A 22,832-nucleotide genomic window follows, 5' to 3' on the forward strand; every position below is an offset into this window, starting at 1 on the left:
TTGAACCAGATGGCATGCTTTTCCTTTTGCACAGAGAATCAGTCCTATACATAAACAGTAAAAGGAATTCATTTTTGTTGTCCTCTCTTCATAATTCAGCAGGTGGGGAGAACAGTAGCTTTAATAAGACACGAGCCTCATTTGTATGCAGGGTTCAGTTTGAGGTGAACATGTAGGCAGTGCCAATATTAAAGGAAGGCTTCTGATTGGTCAGATGTGAGGCTGGACAGAGCGGGAGAATGATTGATGTCAGGTCCTGGGGATTTACCTCTTCTGGTGAACAGTGTTAGATTAAAGTGTTTATTTGTGCAGACAGCTAGAAATGAGACCAGATTGGTTTAGGATGACATTGCCTCATTCTCCTTGTGTAACCCAGGCGCACGCTACAGCACACACTGATTTATTTCTTCCAGACAGCCATGTGGCTTACACTAGATTTCTGTTGTCATAAATGTATTAATAATTGAAGTGTCTGTACATTCTGTCCTTCAAGAAAGTGGCCAAAATGATTGTTTCATCACAACCATTTCCTCTAGTAAAATAATTCTCATAAACTCATGTATTTAAAATAATATGGTATCTCTCAAAATATTATTGGCAAATTATTGTCTATCCATCTCTTTGTGAATCTATCTATCTATCTATCTATCTATCTATCTATCTGTCTGTCTGTCTATATCCATCTGTGTAAATCTACTGTACCTAGTTATCATCTGTTTGTCTGTCTGTTCTTATTGTCTGTTAGTGTAAATGCATATAAATAAAAGTGTAAATATAGTTTAAGATTAACAAATAATTGTTTGTGTTTATTGTTGTTCCTTGGCTGTAAAAAAAAAAAAAAACACTCCACACTCTAGCCGACACAATTTACTGATTAGGTACAAAATGTGTCACAGCTCCTGTGGTCTAAAATGCTGTGTTAGCTCTGTATTTATGACTGACCTGCTGTGTGTCTGAGTATCGTCCTTCATCTCGGTGCACATCCTCACTCACACGTACGAGCTGTCTGACAGTGTGGACAGTGCTGATGAGATGGAGTACACAGTGGAGTTTAGAGGAGCTCGGGGTATGATGGTGAGATGCTTGCAGGACAGTGATGCTGGTCTGGGCTTTGATTCCTCTCATTATGCATCCACACTCTCTCATGCTGTCAGCCTCAAAGGCGGCCCGCAGTGCCATAGCAACTGGCCTGAATGAGGCGAGAGGAGAGGAAGCACGGTGTTGACTGGCAGTGGAACACAGCTGGACCACACTGAAATGGGTATCTGACTCATCCTGCATTGTTTAACCACTCCAGACAAACAGCGCGTTTGTGGACGGAGGATTCTGGGCATGGGATCGTGTAAAAAAATTTTTTTTAAATAGGTTACCATAATGGGCTGATGTTCAGAATAAGATGAATTATTTGTAATTAGGTGCATGATTATATATATATATATATATATATATATATATATATATATATATATATATATATATATATATATATAATATACACACACACACACACACACACACACACACACACACACACACACTCTACTGGTCAAAAGTTTAGACACACTCATTCTTTATTTTTATTTTTTCCCCACATTTTAGAATAATAATAAAGTCATCAAAACTCTGGAATAATACCAGTGGAACTATAGGAATTATTTTGTGATATAAGAATCCAAAATTAATCAAAATAATTTTTAATAATATTTTAGCATCTTCAAAGTAGACACCCTTTTTACCTAGAATTTCCAGAAATGTTTGCTTGGCATTTTCTCAATTGATTTCTTGAGGAATCCCCCTGAGATGCTTTTTAAAACTATGCTGGACTCTTATTGGCTGCTTTTCAGAATATTTCGCTTCAAGTCATCCATTTAAAATTATACATTTTTTTGTAAATAAAATGTTAGTTTTCTAATGAAAGAAATGAATATGTTGGCACAATTAAAATTTGTCTACAACACCGATTTCAAACATTTAATCATATACCTTCAGATCAAAAGGTTTTTAAGATCATGAGAAAGGTTTCAGTCAGTCAAGTGTCTCCAGACTTTTGACCGATAGTGTGTGTGTGTGTGTGTATATATATATATATATATATATTATATATTTATGCACCCTATTTTTTTTTTTTAAGAAACTTTATTTTTATTTTATCACTTGTACATTATTGAATCAGTACAAAAACATTTTAGATTTTCAAACATTAGTTTTCCAGCACAAAATTAATTGTTACTGAAAAATGTTTTTATGTCAGTAAAGAAAGCAGCATATTAAGTGATAAGAGACACTTTTCAGACAAAAACACAATGAAGGCTGCTGGATTTTGCTGCAAAAATTAGAAGCAAGTGCTACAGTCAAAGTCTCCAGAAGAACCATGGCTGGTTCTACAAGATGCTCAATAAAACTTACAGCTCATTTTCTTATAAAACTGCACTAATTCTACCTGAGACGACTTTTTTTTTTTTTAAAGCAAAGGGTCATCACACCAAATATTGCCTTTGTTTCATTTATTACTTTTTACTGATCTTTATAGTGTTTTTTTTTAATGGAGAAACATTTCATTTCATTATATTTGAAGGCATCTTTGCATGTGCCCAAGACTTTTTCACAGGGGGTGTGTGTGTTGTGTATGTATGTGTGTGTGTGTATATATATATATATATATGAATAGTTTTTATTTATTCACGTAACATGTACCTCACCCTGTGAATTATGTGACTCACTGTGGAACATGTTTCTGGTTCAAGCACAGCTGTGTGGAACTCCAGCATCGGCAGGACTGGTGCTGTAATGAAGGCTCGGTGGAGATCAGACAGACAGCTACAACGTGGCTGCTGATGAGACTGTATCCACTCTTTACAATTTGCACTTCTGAGACATGATGCTGCACATCACTTCCACTTCCAATTTTCACAGGCAGGCAGAGAGTGAAAAAATATGCAGCCAAACACCCTTCATTTGCTTCCCGTTCATCACTTTTCATTTAGAAATGTGTCATAACGCATGTGCAGTTAACTTTACTGAGACTGAGATTCAGGCCTCAATATAGTTTAATGCTGCTTATTCTCTTGTTACGAACACATGGATGAATAAATGTGTGGCACAGGAACGATTAAAGAGAAAAAGCTACACCTCCTTGCAAGGTCGGCAAACAGGAAGGAGGAAAAGGTCGATTGTGTGTGCATGGAATGGCTGTGTAATTGACCATTGTTGTGGATGGGCTCATGAATAAAGCAGCTCTTTATTTCTACTTGTCTATGGTAGCACGCTAGAGCTCAGGAGTTCTTAGGCATGCCTTTGTACACCAGGGAGCTACGCATATTCAAAATGTCCCTGTGCATCTATTTTATCCCTGTGAGGTACAGGAATAAAGAATGTGACAACTGTGCAATGGAAGAGTATCATTGAAATGTTCTGCATAGCCCTGCCATAATCTCACATGCACTGGGAATAAAAGTGGAAACCTATTAATGTGAGGTTACTGCTGCTGCTGGGGCCACGGAGTAGCCGTTACTAATCTTTGGAGTTAAATCGGATTCACGGTGAATGATACCTGGAACACAGATCCATGGAACTTAATGTTTTTACAGCTTCCAATAGAGACATTTTACAATATCCACTGTTAAAATATTCACAGATGCTCTGTACTTTACTGACATGTGTAGATTTGACTCCTCATAGCAGACATTCATCAAGGCTCAGAGCTCCACCTCCAGTGAAAATGCTGTTTGGTATATTACAGCATAATTTCAGTAATGTCTTATTCTTCATGTCTAGGATGTGGCTAAACAGGCCAGGAAAAACTGTGTTGCTAACCCTTCCATGAAATTGCATTCTGAGATGAGGATCAAATTATCTGAGACAATGGCTCACCAATGTGATACTTACACCATAAACTACAAGAGAAATTATAAATAACTGCTCAAATAGGGTTGTAAAACGTGTACAAGGATAATGTTAGCTAGGGAATATTAGGTAAACCGTTTAAGGAAAGTGCATAAGGAAGCTCAATGCTGAAGCAGCTGATTCTAATTGAAAATATAATCCATTGAGATATTTTGACATACCACATGAGAGTGGGAATGCAGTTTTGTCTTTCATATGAATGCAGTGAAAATGAGATTTCTCGATATTAGTATATGCTTTTTAGTATAGGCGGGCGGATTTCACAACCGACACACAAAAATAATTTCCTTAATTTTATTGCTTAGTTTATTTCTGTTGGTCTAGCCATGCAACATGTGGTATTTTCAAATGCTGTAAAAAATTAAACTTTTTTGGATATTACTTAACTAGTCTTTGAGGTTGATTCACTCTGTTGTTAGTTGTTATTTCTATGTACTCTTTAATTCAAACACTATGGATTCAGGTTCTGATTAATCTGATGTAAGTCCATACTAATCAGCGCAGAGCTTTGCAAAAGCAAAAGCTTTGATTTTATTTTTAGCTCAGCTGAGAATGGAATCTGACTGTAAAGTACCCTGCTTAAGCATTCAGACCAAGTGGGTCATGTCCCCACTTTACCCCCCCCCCCCCCAACACACACACACAGACAAACCCTTAGGTTTTCTTTAATTATGTGCACTATAAGTGAGGATGCTGTTGTGTGTAAATATACGCATGGAATACTTAATAATATGTTTATATCTACATAGTTTCCGTTTTATTCTGCCATTTTGTCCTGGATGTCAGTGGATCTTATACAGCCAGTGATCATCCCAAGGTGACATTGAGGATACAGGAGAGATTGGGCTCATTAAAAGATTGCACACTGGTCATTGGAACATTTTCTAATGATCAAAAACATGTACAATTTTTTCCAGTGTCTTGTTCTTAGACATGAAACCATTAAACATCGAAGAGCCAATATTTTCCCTACAGGTACTCACTTATGTAAGCTGGATGTGTATGAGATTCTTTATGCCAGGAGAGAACATGTTGTCATGCTTTCTTGATGATCTGACACATTCATTCATCCAATGATGGATTAAGCTGCATAGTAGTGTGCAGTTACTGCACCGCTGATTTATATGTCTGTACAGTATATAGAAGCCAAATTGCAAGACAGAACTGGCTCCAGAGTAACTGCGTGTCATGTTGCCACAGTGGTCATCTGCATGCATGTGATGCAGACAGTCTGAAATTGACAGATGTGGCTGAGGGCGTGTGAAGCTCAGTGTGGTCCTGGCACTTGTGCAGTGAGGAGAGAGCTTCAAAGTGTATCAATCTCAGCTCTGAGACGAGCCCAACCCCAGAGCTACACTCAGTCTCCACATCACCGATCAACACCAAAGACGCAATCAAATATCTTGTCAAGGGTCTTTACTGGGTCGCCTGGCAACTCATCCTGCACCTTTCTATCCATTTGCATATCCTTCACCATGTAGCTGGGATTGTTTTGTTTTTTCCTCTGGACACCCATGACAACTTTTGACAAATTTACTGTGCCACACAGAGTCCCCAGATAGCAAATGATTCTTTTGAGCCAGTTGTTGCAATGGCAAATGTATTGTAAGCAGCCACATTTAAAGTTTTCAATTGTATTTAGACTCTGTAATAAAAAAGTAGACCAGATGCTAACACAGCTTTTGGGCTAAAGGTGACCCAGCTGTGAGCTCTGTTGTGAGTTATCATGTCATTGAGGCTGTATTGTGGAAGTTCTGGAGGTCAGATTCGGATGAGCTATTCATCTTTCCACAGTGGTATGTGGGCCAGTTGAAGTGGTAATTATGGGACAAATTGTGCTGTAGTTAATTTGCCTTTAGGGTCAACATGGATCACTAAAAATACATACTTTGATTAACAGAAATTCTCTAGGCTTTAAGGATAATGTCACAACTATTAATCTGTTTGCTGTGTCAAAACAAGATTGATTGTGATTTGGCTTGGTTTTACACTGCACATACTTTAATGAACACAAAAAAATATGAGTGGCTTTTAAGGCTGGAAAATAACTCGAAATAACGCTCGAAAATACCATTTTCCATCATTGGAAAAATTAAATAGTCCTTTCTTAAGTGCACTTAGAAATCACAAAAATCACCCGAGCATGGATAACACAGAGCTATCGCTAAAAAATGCTTATGTAGTTATATAAAAACTAATTTGAAACATACAGTGTATTGCATTCGGTTTTTATTTAGTCTTTTTTTTTTTTTTTGTCTTTCCAAATATCCAGAACAAGTTGCATTTCTGTTGTGCTACAGCTCTGTCCTTTGTCAGTTTAGCAGCTTGCATCTACAAAAAAATATTTGCCCACAAACAATACATAGCATGTTTGCTTTACTTAGAACCTGGATATATGTAGAGTTAAGAAGATTTAGAAGCGTAGAATTCAGGATTGAATCATATGCTAAATAGATCTGTCTTTTTTTTTTTTTTTAATTATTATTCACAGTTTAGTTTTCTAGCATGCAGTAAATGCAGGATATAATTTACCCCCTGCAAGGCCTGAGTTGTTTTGTGCTGACTGATAAGAAGTGCTGTTAAAGCTTTCATTCTGACAAAGTAACAGGGGCAAGTTGTATTGCACTCGCATGCACACTTGGCTCAGTTGTGCTTCTGTGTTTATCACACGGCACACTATAGCGTCGATTAGACTGATGGCCAGTGCTCGTAAACAGTGGTGATTTGACTGGTTAATGGATGGGTAAACCTCTGGGAGAATTATGTGTGTCAGCAGTGGTGAGGCTAAAACAAAGCTCTATCCATCACCCTGCTCACAGAGGCTTCAATAATTGGGCAGGGATAAATGGGCCATGTTTTTCAAGCAAGAAAAATGAAGGAATACTAACGAAAACTAAAACGAAAACGAAATAGAAATCTGATCCTCAGACACAAACAGAAGAATGGTGTCTTTTTCTAAGCATTTCATCCTGGGCCATGATACTAGCAGAGGACACTTTTCTGGTTAAACACATGTTTAAGAACCCCAATGGACTCCTTGCACCAAATTTAAATTGTAATTATTTAGCCTCAATAAAACTTGGTTTAATCAATGAAAATAAATTGTTTGGCACTGGTTTACTGTGTTTGTTTCAGATAACAATTAGGCATCTAATGATTAGACCTTACAGGTTTAAATGAATGGAGCTGGTCTTTTAGCACTGTGTGATACCTCATGCTCTGCATTCCTCTGCATTCCACATCATCAGCCAACACCGGCACTGACGACTTTACTGAGGGCTTTTCCCTTGTGTGTTGAGGCAAAGCTGCTGTTTGGAGGAGGCACTGATAGAAAGCTCTACTGCAGTTACAGAGACACAGGACTGGAGAAAAAGGAGGAGGAGTGTAACAGGGTGGTCCTGCAGTACAAAACTGGAGCAGTGAGATGAGTGTGGAAAAGTGAGACCCTGCAGATGATAAAGTGAGCCAGCTGGAGAAAGCATAGCAATGTATACAGAGAAGGTGTGCTGTATTACAATTAATCCATTCTCCTCCTCCTTTCTGTTGTTCTGGCCTCTATTCTTTTTCCAGCTTAGGCTATAGTTTTATCCATTTACCTGATAAACCCTCTCCTTTGTATCATCCTCTCAATTCATCTTGCTCCTCTCCTAAAACACCACTCTGTGTAGTATGACTGGCGGACAGACTTGCTGAAGCCAAGCTGATGAGAGCTGAGGTGGAGTCTTTCCACAGGAGTGTGTGTGCCGCAGTCATTTCAGGTACAGTACATCCAGCACTCTGCCGCAGAATCCACTGCATGTGGAAGCCGCTGCCACACCCCTCTGCATCCTTACTTTTTTTTTTCTATGATTCATAAATACGTATTTCTGTGCCGTACCTCATGACTCATTTATTCAACTTTCAGTTCTGTCCTAAACTACATATTAATGAGTCAGTACATAAAAAGCTATCTATAAATCTGACCACATACTGTATATCAGCTATTAAATCTAATTAATTTCTGCTAATTAAGACAGTGTGTCTATGGTGTACAGAACCAAATCTATTATAAAATATATTGCAGAGATTGGGAGACAGAAAGTGGGATTATGGAGTGGATCATGTCTGTATATCAGAAATGCATGTGCACCACAGTGACTTTGTTTCTCATGCTGAGATAAAGAAGCCCAAATTCTTTGGGTTGGTTTCAGTTCTTTTGTGTGGTTTTTGAGATATAGTTGGGCTGGAAATGTTACTTTTCACAGTTGAACATAGATATGTCAAAACGTGCTGTTAGACTGTGTGCTAGACGACCGTATGTTGTCAACTCTCAACTGCCTATTACATTGTTACTCAAAAAATGTACTAGACAGTAGCCCATAGCATAATTTAATTGCAATAGCCATCTCGACATAATTTTGTTTGAGGCTATGTCATTGTTAATGTCCCGTCCCACCAAAATCTCTGGTCACAAGCTATTATCCACCAGTTAATATTATATTACATAATATTCCTCAGTTTCAATATTATACTGCACACTCAAATGTCTATCTATCTATCTATCTATCTATCTATTACATTTTAGTGTAAGGTTAGACTTCCCATGATCACAAATGCATCTCACTATTGTGCAACAGATATTTGAAAAGAAAGAGGACAGTGATGTCACATAATTTAATGGCCTTACCTGACTTCAAAGCTAGCTTGGCAGAAATCATCATTTTTTTTGTATATTTATCTTGAGCAGAGACATATTTGGTGAACAAAGTTTGCTTCTTCGATGTGGCACTGGTGCACTGAATGCCTGAAAGGTCCCACAAGGCACGAGTCAGACTGATTTTTTTGAGTTGAGTTTTTAAGCAATGTCAAATAGAAATTGTCAGTTCTACACACTATATAATCAGCTGCTTCTGTGTTATTCATTCAGAGTTAAAACATTAATCTTACTTGATAAGATAAAAGAAATTAAATGTTTGAGTTTAGATATTTTTATTGTAACTATAATATTTGCATGTATAATGTGGTGGCAGTCATTTACAAAAAGACACACACTTTAGGGAGACACTAATATCATTAACATTTATTTATTAACAGCAGCTGGTCAGGAGAATTATTAACTACGTGGCTCTCAGCATGAGAGATCTACACAGTATAAACTGTGGGATGTTACCACTGCATTGTCCAATCCAGCGTCTTTTATCATTAGCTTCCTCACATGTTCATTTTTGTCCCTTTTTTTTAATTTAAATGTAGCTTTCCTCTGAAATGATACAGACTTGAGGATGCAGAAGGATTTCAGAATGTCCTCCTATTTCATTTTTGTCATTTCACTGAGCAGACAGTCTGGTCTGGAATGGATTAATACTGAGGATTTTGCAGTGATCTATGTGTGTTTAATTTCCCTGAAGATATGATTCCCCTCTGAGACAGACACACGCAGACAGAATTATTCATGAACTCCATTTAATTGAATATCTACTGTTCCCGTTTGTAAGGGATATATTTTTTTTTTATGGTTTATGAAAATTCACAAGACATGCTGTGCTGATGTGTTAATGACAAAACTCTTCATTATATTCTTTACTCTAATTTTTGTGTTTTAATTGCCATAGACAACGTGAGCTTGAATAGCAGTCTTAAATTAAGTTCAATGAGGCTTGTGCTGTAGTGCATACCAAGTGTGGCATTAGGGATGGATGATTATAGTGGATATGTCCTCACATGCCTTTTCAGCCCATGAAGCAAACGTAAGTTCATTGTCATGGCTGTCAGAAATTTATCCGTAGCCCAAGTCTCATTTCCATATTTGTACAGGGATTTTAGTTGGAAGACGAGTTCAGCAGAACAAATAAATTGTGTTTTCTAATAGAGAGAGGCAGCTAAGGCCTGCAGCATGTGAATAAGAAATGAATAAATTTGCTCATTTGCTTTAATTTTATGCAGAAGCACATTTAGCCTGCTCAAAATATTTCTCTGCAGTGTGGGCGGGGTCAAAAGTTCAGCTCAGGGGAAAGGTTCTGAATACACAGGGCTGCAGTTGTAAGGTATATACAAGTCGACTTACCTAAAAACACTGTTATAAAGACCACATTACTGCTGTTTTGTTTTCAGATTGATTCTTGTTTTAGGTTCATTTCCTTTCCCATTAACAACACAGTTAAACCCAGCAAAACTCAGCAACATGCCTTTTCACCAAAGCAAAAAAAAAATTCCTCATTATCTGGGCATCTGTTCCCACATCAAATTAATGCTGTGGCATTGTGCCATGGTCAGAGTCTACTGACTGCTAATCTTTTCTTGAGTAGACATTGGCATGTTTAATGCTCAGGGGTTTTGCAGTCTAGCAGTCTGATTTTGTCTCTGTGCTCGCTGTTCACCTGAGAGGCCAGAGGTCTGCTGAGTTGTGTACTAATGTTACCATGGGACGATGGAGGAGAAGGACACAGTTCACAGCTGAGCTCTTTTTTGATGAAGATAAAAGTAATTGGAGAGACATGAAGCAGGGTGCTCTGAGACATGCTGAAAAGGACACAACCCTTTGCTGTGGAAGTTGTCCTCATCTCCATTGATGCAACTCTGTCAGAACAAACTCATGTAGTCTTAATTCAGCTTTTCTAATGAAAAAAAAAAATCTCATACATACAAATCAGCTTGCATGAGACAAAAGATTCTGTATGAGGCACAAACCTCTTCCTTAAGATCTTTTGATACTTTTCTAGTGCTCTCTTTGACCGGTACAAATTCACATTTCATTTAGAAACCTTAAGGAGTGTTTACCTGTCAGAAAGTGTTGCAATTAGAACCATTTTAGGAGGCTAAGAACCCTTAACTATCCAGTGAACTCTTGAAGAACATTTTTATTATGCAGACATGCCATTCCAAAATATAGGAAATCGTTAGCGTTATCTTCACCAATCCCAAAGATGATGTAGTTTGTCATTCTGGGTTACTGTTTGAGCCTTTTTTGGACATCTCACTAACCTAGAACGTGAAGATTACCTTAGCATGAATAATCTACTATGGTATCCTATAATTCATAAAATCCCAATTGTCCACTTTCAATCCTAATTCACCACTTTTGCAGTAACTGCTCCAGATTGGGAGATTTGGACAGTCAATCAAATATAATATAATAGTGAAGCTTGGTGGTATTCAAACACTTTTATTATTTTGCAATATTTTGAGTCCCTGGGAAATCTAGCTGCAGCATGATTAGTTAGTGAAGACAGAACAATACCGTCTAGCAGTGAAACTATTTATTCCCACTCAGATATGTTAATTAAGGAGGTATTAAGAATGCTGATCACTCGGACATGTATTTAGGAGGTATGTGTAGCTCTTTAGTACTACAGAGTTTTACAGTATTTATTTTACATCAAAATACTCTGATTACTTTACATAATTTTACTGGAAACGACTGGGTAATTAGAGCAGTGCATTGGTTTACAGTACAATACTGGAAACTGCAATGCATAGTGGGATATCTTGTGCGAGGTAGAATAGTAAAGGCTCTCTTTGTGTCAATATCTGACTATTTTTGTGCTGTTTAATCTAGTGACTCTTTTAGATAACCACAAACCTTCTTCACGTACGTACGTACGTATGCTAGTAAAATGTTGATTTAATACAGTAGTATTTTAGTGCAATTGAATTCAGTGCTAGAGAGAGGTGGTTGGTTAAGAAGGTTTTTCCAGCATAAGCCAAAGGAGCAAATGTAGTGCATAATATTCTATGTAAATGTATGGTTTATTACTGGAAACATAATACTGTAAAAGGTACAGTAATTACCTGTAAATATATTACAGTACTTTACCTTAAGTATGTTTTACTTTAAAGATTATTTACTGTAAATTTGCAGTACTTCACTGTTCATTTACAGTGTATCCACACTCCATCTGAGTGTTACAATGTGGAATTGATTTCAACATAAAATTCTAGTACCTCAATGTTTTTTTTGTTGTTGCTGTTGTTTTTGTTTAGCAGTGTCTGTATACACAACCATTAATAACACAAATATAAACCTTCTAACTAAATGACTACCCCTGTCTCTGCTTCAATTTTTGCCCTGAATGTTTATACCACATCCCTGATACCAAGCAATGTCAGTTGAAGTGAATTTGTAGCGTCTGGCATGGACAGTTGACAGTGAGCAGGCAGCTCTGCGGCAAGACTTCTCAAAGCTCTTTTGCTGTGTGGACATGTAGTAAGAGACAGCCGGAGAGAGACACCATGTCAGGAAAAGAGCAGGAGACAGAAGTCTAATGGGTCAACATGGTGCATAATAGGAATTCAGCAAGGCCAACAAGAAAATTGTATGGCTGCTGCATTTATGTAGTTCAGTAATGGATTCCGTTATGGCAGGGGACTAAATAGACCTACTGATGTGCTCTTAATAATAATGTACCCGATAAGAAGATCAAATATATTTAATAAAATTAAACACACACATGCTGCCAATTTATGAGCAAACTTATGGTATATCACGACCCATATTGTGTATGAAGAATTGAGATGTGATATTTTGTTCATATTGCCGACTGCTAATTTAAACTCGACAAGCTTTTATGCTTTGGGAATTTCTATTCTTTTACTGCAGCAAACATTAATGGCATTAAAATACAAGGAACCTCTTTTAGTATTCCACCGAAAGAATGTGGGCCAATTTGTAATCCTTCACCACTGAGGTAACAACGAATATGGCAAAGATAAGATCATTTTTGGGACTGTGGAAGACATATTTTATCTGGATTGTATATAAATAAAGACATGACTTGTACACACTTTGCAATCTTGTGAGACCTGAAGCTAACTGTTTCCTCTTCTTTCCTATTGTTATTCTTTCCATATCCACAAACCCTCTTTTCTTCCTCTGTCATCTGGTATATCTGCATAATTTCACCTTCCATTGTGTTCATTTGTTTTTTCTTTTATTGCAATATTTTCTTTCTTTTCTAGAAAAAAAAGATCAGATGTGTAATGTGTAGTTGAGATACTCCTCCATATATTTAATTATTGTGTTGTTAAATCATGTATTTTATTCTTTGCAAATAATTAGAATAATTATTTTTGGTCTTTGTAGATCTAAAAGTAAGAGAGATATAGATGAAGAGAAATGAGGCTGAATATAGTGGTAGCTCCAGCACTTGCTGCAATGCTGCAGTCTACTACAAATGTGTAACATTTCTGTTTCCCCAGAGGAAAGCTGGGCAGGCCAGAATTAATCTTCGTGTGGAAGAAAAACATAATTAAAAAGAGTGGCCTGGCTGAGGCAATCGGAGAATAGCTGGCATTCGTGTATACAACAACTGCTGAGCTGGAGTAGAATATGGCATTCCTATAGGGCAAAGACGATTGGTCTTCCTTCTGCACAAATGCTTTCCTCATAAACTGTGTAGAAGCTGTGTGATGGAGATGGCTGGACTGATGGCAGATGAATCACATGTCAAAATTGAATACAATACATAGGAAGATATGATTCTGTCCCCTGAAACACTGGCTATTTAATGCGTATTCTTTCCTATCTGTTTTTTGTGTAATTGAACTGCTGTAACGAGGGAATTTCCCCAGTGTGGGATCAATAAATCTTATCTTATCTTATCTTATCTTCATACTCAAGTACTGGATCAAATTTTTATTGCAGAGTGTAAGAAACCTTACAGAGTTATTATTTTCCCCATCCCCCATCCTGGGATGCAGGGACTATGGTAAACATATGGCTATGGTGAGACAGCTGCATCTGGGTTCAAAGGACCCCAATTGTTGTCCCTATCCCTCAGTGCCTGGCATTGATTGACACTGTGTCCATGTCCTTGGGGATTAATTAGCAGTCAGGGCAGGTTATAACCATATTTCACAGGAAGCAGGGGCAGTTCATCTCCAGTAATGACCTGGCAGGTCATAACACTGTTGATGAGTAAGGCGTATTGTAGAAGTACAATTATATAAATATAAGAATTGAGTAATCAAGTAGATCATCCCAAACTAAACCAAACTTGTCCTTGCACGTCACGGTTATAACTAGCTTGAATGTAAAGTTGATCCTTTGGTCTGATGTGCCCGGTGTAAAACGTTAAGCCTTTTAGATTTCTATTAGTGATTAACATCCTATAAGAACAATAATAAGGTTTATATCATGCATAGGTCAGAGACATCTATGCTTAAAAAAACAAAACAAAAAACTGAAGTTTGAAATTTAAAGCAAATAACAGTGAGGGTGAATCAACTTATTTCCAAAAGTAACATTTTTGAAACCAGTATACAGTATGTAAGACTGCCAGAAACGCCTCACAGGGTGTAATACTGTCAAGCTTGTTTCAGAGAATTCGACTGTATGCATGCTCAGACAAAAATGTTAGTAACTGGCACTATTCCTTGTCACTGGGGTGGTAGCGCTACTCTACAAGGTATCTCTACTCTTATTAAGGTCTATGTACATTAAATCTTTTTTTTTTTTTTAAATGTGTACTATATCCACATTTCCAGGTGAAAGATACATATTAAAGGTACAAAAGATAAGGTTATGAACCCCAGTGATAAGGAAAGGTACAATTTAATACCCTTTTTTTCTCAGAGTGCATTACAGTCAACTTAGCAGATATTCTTTTCAACACACACACACACACACACACACACACACACACACACACACACAGAGACCCATGTGCAAGTGAGAATATGTTACATCAAAAACCTGAGAGCCCCATCTGGGAGGTGTGATTTAATCAGTTAGCTAGTGAACCTCGCAAGAAGCAAGCAATTTACACTATGATACCATGCACAAATTAAAAGAGAGAAAGACAAAGACGGGCAGTCCTCTTCTTCAAGAGCAGTATAAAAATGAGCATCACATTTGGCTTTTTTTTTTTTTTTTTAAATAACAAACCTCTATCAGGAGAAGCTGCACTTGCAATTGATGTACAGATCACATCAATCAAGAAATGGATATGGTAAGCCTAGTGCATTGTGGGCTGTTATACTGGTTCCCTCCTGCATGTATCTGGTGTTGATTATTCTGCAACCTCTCTGAGTGTCAGTGCTGTGCTGGTGGATAATTAAATCTCCCTGGTTTGCCGCCACCCCCCCTTCTGCTGGGTTGGCCGTAATCCTGTCGGACAGGCAGCACCTTTGTTGCTGATTAAGGTTTGTCGTCCAGCGATTTTTATTGGCTGCCCAATGGTGCGTAGCATATACATTTATCAAGAACAATTGGCTAGCTAGCCAAGGGTGTCCACCCCGCCTGCTAACTGTAATAACAGAGAGAGAGAGAGAGAGAGAGGCGCACAAGCAAGCAAAATATTATAGGCTGGTATCAAAGGAAACAATTGAATTAAATGCATTTTGTCAGGCTCTGGGGCTCAGGCGATCTAACTGGGGGATGCTTGTTTGACATTATTTTCAGTATAATGTCTTAATAACATGGTTCTGTGTAACTGGATCTCTCAATTATGCAGTTGTGTTCACATCTACAAGCATATCTAGCCGGATTGGATTTCAGTGATGTGTAGTGGCAGAGCTATTCATCTTTATAGTTTTAAAGTAGCTACACAGAGCAGCTGGTGGTAAACTACACAAGTATGTGTAAATGAGTAAGGAATAAATTCATTAAAACAGTTGTGTAAAATAAAATCAGGATTGTGTTTATTCTCCAAAATATGAGACTCTGTGTGTAACTTTTAATGTACTCCTCGAATAGTTTAGATAGGTAACTTAGAAAGGTCTATTAGCATTTTTACTGTAGAAACATTCATATAATTCCATCCCAGACTTGATGGAATTATATTCTTTCCAGCTCATCACTAAAAGAGGATTTTGTGTGGCTGCAGTAATGAAGAATAAAGAAGCGAACATCCATCTGAAATTAAATTTGCATTTCACTGTTTATCCTCTGGCATTTTCCTCACTAAGCTCTGGAGAGTGAGAGAGAGAGTGAGAGTGTGAGTGTGAGAGAGAGAGTGAGAGTGTGTGAGAGAGAAAGAGAGAGAGAGTGAGAGTGTGTGAGTGTGTGAGAGAGAGAGTGAGAGTGTGAGTGTGTGAGAGAGCGAGAGTTAGTTAGTTAGTTAGTTATTATGGTGCAGGTTTAAGAAGGCAGATTAGGTGTACTGATATGACTAACTTAATTTCATATGAAACACTTTTCCTTTGATGAATGTAACTTCCTTTTAGAGGACAAAGTGATGAGGAAATGAGGTCACAAAATCTGTGGAGTCCTGAGTTTATTTCATACTGAGGATAAACGCACCGTAGTCTGCATTTAGCTGCAGCTGAATTTTGCCATGTGAGTGAGTGATAGACTAATTTTAGAACATCTGGTTTTGTGGATCAAAAAAGGGCATGCAGCATTTTCTTCTATCTGCATGTTTCCTTTCATTGCAGTCCTCTGAAGAAGCAGAATTAAGCCTCACCTGCTTCTGACCATGTATCTTGTTTTCAAACGAGGTTTATTTGAGGACAGATTGTTTTTAGCTATAAGGTTTCATGGTGTTTATTCTGTTTATGATTGTGGAATCAGTAGTTTTCAAAGATACAAGAGCTACATACTTTTACTGTTGTAAAATAAATTCAACTTAAATGTGAAATTAGTTGGGTTTGAGTTCTTCCTTACAAGGAGAAAATCAGTTGTCCTTATAGCGTTTATTTAATTTTATCTGTTAAGTAATGAATTACCATGAACATTAATATTAATACTGCTTCAGCAGAATAGTTGAAAAGTAGATCGTTATCAGCATTCTTAATATGTTCACTTATATTACAGTAATATTTGAAATAAGAACAATTTTTACTGATTGGAAATCTACCAGTACATGACACACAACAATAACTAATTTATATGTTTTCTAAACATAAAGGATTGAATATCAATGTGCATGACTATGAAAATATGGTGGCTCAATAAAGCACTATAGACTTTATAAAACAATCCATTTGTGTTTTATTCCAATGTAAATAGAAACTCAAAATATTAAAAATAAATGGATATATTATTTTCATGCTTTATTTTAAGTAAGTCTTAAGAACTATATTGTACTACAGTGTTTCCAGATGAGAAATGACCTTCAATGCATTTCAGGGTTTGTTTTTTATTTACAAAAAAGGCAGTTTCTCAACTCCCTACCTGTCTTAAGCCTCGACATCTCATTTCAGCATGTTACATTCAGTATCATTATAATGAATTACAATTTAGCTGTGTCTACATTAGATTTATGATCATCCAAAATCTGGGGTGTGGATGGACAATATTGAGCACTGACTACAAAATTGTCCTTTAAAAGTAAGAACATTGTAAAAAAAAAAAAAAAAGTCAAGATATATGTTTATATGTGTCGTTTGATCTTTCCCCTCCTGGACGTAATACATGTGAAGAATAATTTAGCATCCATGCCCGTACATATAAGTCATTATGCTATTTGTATTTCTTTTTTGAGCCATAAACAACAACTATGCAATAAACTATAGCCATCATGTTTTAAGAATAATTTATATTAATGAGCAAATAAGAAGATTGATAAGTCCACACATTTATGTAAGGGTGTGGTTGTAGAAAGATAGAAATAGAGCATTACGGATTCGAAACTGTGATAGATAGATAGAGAGATAGATAGAGAGATAGATAGATAGATAGACAGAGCTGGTGAATATGTTTGGAACTGATGCTGTTTTAATATCTAAGTTTGTATCTTTTAATACCACCCTTGGGGGATATTCTTTTCAGTGCTTTGTGAATGTCATGAACACAATTTGGTCTCTCAGTAAAGATGCAGAAAAGCAGGATAGCACAAGTACTATATATGTAGCCAGAATGAATATTGCCGCAATCTTACCACACACAGACACGCAGAGGGAAGGAGGGGGAGAGAGAGAGAAAGAGGGAGAAGGAGGGAGGTAGAGAGAGAGAGAGAGAGAGAGAGAGAGAGGGAGGGGGAAAGAGACATGCTGAGATATTTCGATATTTTCACATTCAGCAGGGAAGGTTTTTTATTAAAGCTTGTTTTTCTTTTGGATTGCATACACAATCACAATGTGCTCAGTTCAGTGACATCTCGGTTTAGAGGTGTGTGGGCTCTCATGACAGTTTCTCAGTAAAGTCTATGTGTATCTCACTGATTCAAGATGAATGCAGTCTTGGAATGTTGGTCATAGGAGAGAAAGGGGAGGAGGAAAAAAAGGCTGAGTGTTGCATTGCACTGTCCGGCCGACCAGGCACGTTACGCTTTTCTTCCCTGTAGCATTGTTTATGAGTTAGTTTCTGAGCTTTGGAAATGTGTAACATCTCTTTGGGGTTGAAGATTGATGTTGAGAGTTACCAGCTCCTCCATCTTCAGTCTTGCATTGCAGGGTCATTATGGCAGATGCTGCAGTGAGCGAGTCCCCAGATCATCCTTGATGCTCAGTCCCCACACTGCGGTCAACTTGTACTTAATGTTTCTATTTTCTCCTGACCTTCAGGAAGAGCGAATATCCGAAGACACTACATTGCAATATTTCTTACGCAACAAAAAAAGACAGGAACAGAAAAAGGGGGAAAAGACCAACTCCCAAGCAAAAGCAGCCGAGACCCCGCAATTCCTCGACAACATCCTAATGCTCTCTAATATGCTTTCTTAAACATGCAGCTCTTTACGTGACCTTAGAATTCAAACTGTATAAAAAAAAGTCCTGATAACTGGAAAATACTGAGTGTGAAATTTTGGATAGACTCAATCAATATATTTCCCAGGTCACAGCTGTGAAGCGCATTCGGAATAGATGGAAACGAACGTTATTTAAATATATGAAATCCCTAACATTACTGACAAGAGTGAGATTTCAATCAAATCAGGTTTCATACCTCATACTGACACTTAATGCAGCACATTTCTTTCTTAGTGCCTGAGATAGACGCATGCCAGGTCACAGAGAGATGCAGAGAAAGCCTCAGGGCTCCAGACGCCTGTGGTGTGTAGGTATTTATCTCACTTATTTGCTCTGATGAAAATATTTTTTTCTTCCTTATTTTCCTTGGTTACACAGACAACTGATAGGTCGAAAAAATGTAGCACCAGAGGAAGTTCTCATTGTCCATATTTTGATTTTCCGTTATATAATATATAATTTGTTATAAAATATGTGTGCTATCATTTTTGTGATCACTTATTATGGCGAATAAAGATATTACTGTGTACAAAAAAAAAAAGACCAGCACTTTATTTTTCGGTCATTTTTTTCAGTTTCAAGATGAAAGAGAAAAATGCCGAATATACTTTTTTCTTTTTTTTTTCTCCATTTAAATCACAACGAATAGAGTTCAAGCAAACCTGGGCGGTGTTTAGCAATCCGAGCAAGGAATCCGTTTTCATAATGTCTATAATAATAAATATTATTATTAGAGATTTATATATATATATATATATGTGTGTGTGTGTGTGTGTATGTATACATATGCATCTTATTTACAAGTATGGCACTTAATTACACGAAAGAAATAAAAACACTTTACAGATGAAAGCCTTGGGCGCTTTGGTGGGTTCAAAATTAAGGTAAGCGTTTGCAGCAAATCCACTAAAGCTCTGGAATGGTTACATACATTAAGGTCAGCGGTGCAACACAGGCAACAAAAACGAAAACGTGTATTATATATTATATTAAAAAATATAAATCATTCGTCCCACAGACTATTCGAGCTCATTTTATAGGCTGAATGAGGAGTTAGTCACCTGCTGTGCGTCGTAGAGCTAAAATGTAATGATGAGAGAGGGAAAAGCCGGTGGAAAAAATCGCTTACAACACCGTTAACAGCACAATGAGAGATGTGCGTGGCCCGGGTGTTATCTTTATTTAGTGCAAAACGCATTTACTCTCTTCAAGTACAGCAAAGCGGCCCACATGAGAGTAAATGCGCGGTGTACTCTGTCCTTGTGCTCCAAATGCCACGGAGAAAAGTCGCATCAGGGCAAACGTGTCAGTCATCCTCCACGCCGTCCTTAAAGGACTAGAAAACAGAAAACAAACAAACAAACAAACAAAAAAAAAACCCAATTACCCACTCCTTTAACTGATGACACGTTATAGCGGCGAGCAGAGTCGTCCATGTGTGTTGGATACTTGGATATATGGAGCTACACGTAAGCAGAGTCACTGGACTGAGTGCGGCCGAAATTGGGTACGCTCAGGCGGGGCAAATCCTTGTTTCTGATCTCGTAGATGGACTTTCTTCGGGCCTGCACGCCCCTTACAGCTGCTTTGATTTTCCTCCAGCCCAGATGATTGAGCTCGGCCAGATTGAGCATCACACAGAAGCCGCTGACAGCAAACATGAACACGAGAAAGACCGTTTTCTCCGTGGGCCTGGACACGTAGCACTCGACCTCCTTAATGCACGGGTACCGGTCGCACTCGTACACGGCGGGAACATTGAATCCGTACAGGAAGTACTGGCCCACTAGGAAGCCGATTTCCAGGGCGTTTCTGAAAACCACCTGGATGATGTAAAACCTGGAGATGCCCTCCTGGCGCCTCATTTTGGACTTGGCAGTCCGCATATTCGCGTTGTGCATTTCTTTGACCTCCAAGCAGTCGGGTTCGGCCTCTTTAGTGGTGTTCTCAGCGTTCTGCAGAACTCCGTTCCCGATCGTGTTCTTTATCTTTTTGCTATCCTCCCGCTTCAGTGAGTCCTGTTCCTTATCCACGGTGAGATACACGGTGGAGTAGCGGCGCTCCTTCTGTTTTGCAGACTGATGAACCGAGTAGGTGATGAAGCAAAGGCTCGGGGTGCAGACCATGATGATTTGAAACACCCAGTATCTTATGTGTGAGATTGGGAAGGCCTTGTCGTAGCACGCTTGGTTACAGCCCGGCTGTAAAGCGTTACACACAAACATTGTTTGCTCGTCGTCGTAAACTGTCTCTCCAACTATGGCTACGATTAGAATCCGGAAGATCACCACCACTGTTAGTAGGATCCTAAGAGCATACAAGCAAATAAAGAAATAGAAAATGTATAAGCGACTGCCCTTTCATGATTCATTTAAAATGAGAGCTATTATTGACGAAAAAAACGTGAAAAACTGAAAAAGCGAACACAGATCAGCAGGAGGGCTGGGAGCTGTCCAGTGCTGAAACCAACGCGCTCTGCCTGCTGTGCGCATAAAACTCACCGCTCAGGTGGCTAGGATGTATTTATTTATTCATTTATTTATTTATTTATTATTATTTTATTTTTATTGTAAGATTCAATAAAATAGTTATGCATTAAATGAAGTGTTATTTAGAACACATTCAGAAATAAATTGACCTTTTGATTTGAAAAGAAGTGAAGTGGGCTGTAGCGCCCTTCTTTGCGCACGCCCAGTGAATGATGTACACTTATTATACCAGCTCCAAAAACCTAGTTTTAAATGAATTGATATTCACTCTCGACAAATAGAGATGACTTTTTGGCTTACCTTCCTATCATAGTAGAGTGCTGCTGGACAGCAGCCTCTAGGAGCCTCTCGAGTATGGTCCATTCCCCCATTTCTGTTCATTCGGAGACGAGAGCGCACAGCACTTCGCACTCAATCCGCGGGGGAACAAATAACACTAGACTATCTCCTTATTATTGGCCAATGGGCCCGGTTTTATCTGCTGAAGACATTGATCACGGTCCTTCCTTCCTTGCGCCCTGGCCAGGTGCTATGCCAGGGGATCACCGGGCGATCCTACTTTTACTTGTCTTCCAGTTCGAAGTGCTGATTAATATATGAGCCCTCCTATTTTCGATCCTCAGATCAAGTTGATAGGTCGCGCCGTGTGTGACTGGTGGGAGGTTGGATTTAATGCCTCGCCACTTGCTAATCTCCCTTAAGTAGTCCTTCCTGCGTCACGGGGCACATAGGTCTGCGAAAAGCTGTCCAAATACAAAAGAATTCTTATTTGCAATAATTGTGTGGAGGATGAAGCGCAGGAGTGGTGCCGCGCGTTGAGCTCTGCAGACGCACCGGGGAGGAGAACAGAGTTTTGCACAGTGCTGCTGAAACTAAATAGAGTGAAGGCTGCAGAGGGGGTGGCCAGTGAACTGGTATTGGCTTAAACACAGGATGTGTCCTATTTTTTCCTCGAAGTCATACTTGTTGCTATCACGGCCACGAGCGCCTTCCCTGAGGAATTCCCCGTCCTCTTGGATTGTACTTCTCTTAGACCGTTATTTTTTTGTTTTCCCTGTGACTATTTCTAATGCGTTTTAAGCAGCTACCGCGAGCGGCTCAACGCGAGGAGCTCTGAGACTCTAATCGCTTTATCGCCGTGCTGTGGATAAAAATAGGCACGTCATCTCCGGCCCCGCCCTTTGTTTCACCCTCAAATCTTGCACGATCACACCCAAATGTATTTAAACCGGACTATTTTAAGGTATAGATAAACGTATCGGAAAATCCTTTTAAAGATTGGTTTGAAGGTATCTCGGGTGCGCCCAAGATGTGCACGTGCATTTTACACCCTCAGAAAAAAAAGGTGCTAAACTATACCTATGCTTGTGGCTGGAATGGTTCCCTCAAAGGTACACATTTATTTTTTCTTTTAATATGTCTCTTTTATCAATAAAAAGTGCATGTGGTGTAGCTTTAACGCTTTGCTCTAAAACCAATTATAGTCCGTTTATTTACCTTAATTTTTAAGGCGCGTTTCCAGATGAAAGGTACAAAATATATGCTCTTAAGGGTACAACCCCAGTGACAAGAGAAGGTACAGTTCAGTACAATGTTTATTTTCTGAGAGTGTAAAATTTTGTAGAAAAAGGAAAGGTTATCCCAGGTTCAGCAGAGAAGCCGTACAGGGGATTAATATCTGATTTCGTTTTGGGATTATCTCCATTAATGCATACTTTGTGCAAACATCACTAACTCCACTCAGAATAAGATCAAATAGAAACTACTTGTGTGTGAATGTGACAGCAAGAAGACAGCTGTTTACCGGAAATCGGTTTTCCTTAATGAAAAGAA

General features: G+C 38.3%; 1 protein-coding gene across 1 annotated transcript; it reads right to left on the bottom strand.

Moving 5' to 3' along the window:
- Positions 1 to 19,248: 19,248 nt before the first annotated feature.
- Positions 19,249 to 22,828, bottom strand: gjd2b (gap junction protein delta 2b). The gene is made up of 2 exons (XM_053633581.1): positions 21,300 to 22,828; positions 19,249 to 20,817 (listed from the first exon to the last, which is right to left on the bottom strand). The coding sequence occupies exons 1-2, from the start codon at positions 21,368 to 21,370 to the stop codon at positions 19,974 to 19,976; spliced, it is 915 nt and encodes a 304-aa protein (XP_053489556.1). The 5' UTR covers positions 21,371 to 22,828; the 3' UTR covers positions 19,249 to 19,973.
- Between the last annotated feature and the right edge of the window lie 4 nt (positions 22,829 to 22,832).

The sequence above is a fragment of the Ictalurus furcatus genome, chromosome 9 (assembly GCF_023375685.1).
Source record: "Ictalurus furcatus strain D&B chromosome 9, Billie_1.0, whole genome shotgun sequence".
Taxonomy (NCBI): Eukaryota; Metazoa; Chordata; class Actinopteri; order Siluriformes; family Ictaluridae; genus Ictalurus; species Ictalurus furcatus.

Excerpts from the sequence above, each read along its gene's own strand:
- gjd2b (XM_053633581.1), bottom strand. The coding sequence starts at position 21,370 with ATGGGGGAATGGACCATACTCGAGAGGCTCCTAGAGGCTGCTGTCCAG. Across the intron at positions 20,818-21,299 it reads CACTCTACTATGATAGGAAG|GATCCTACTAACAGTGGTGG; the intron begins GTAAGCCAAAAA and ends GTATGCTCTTAG.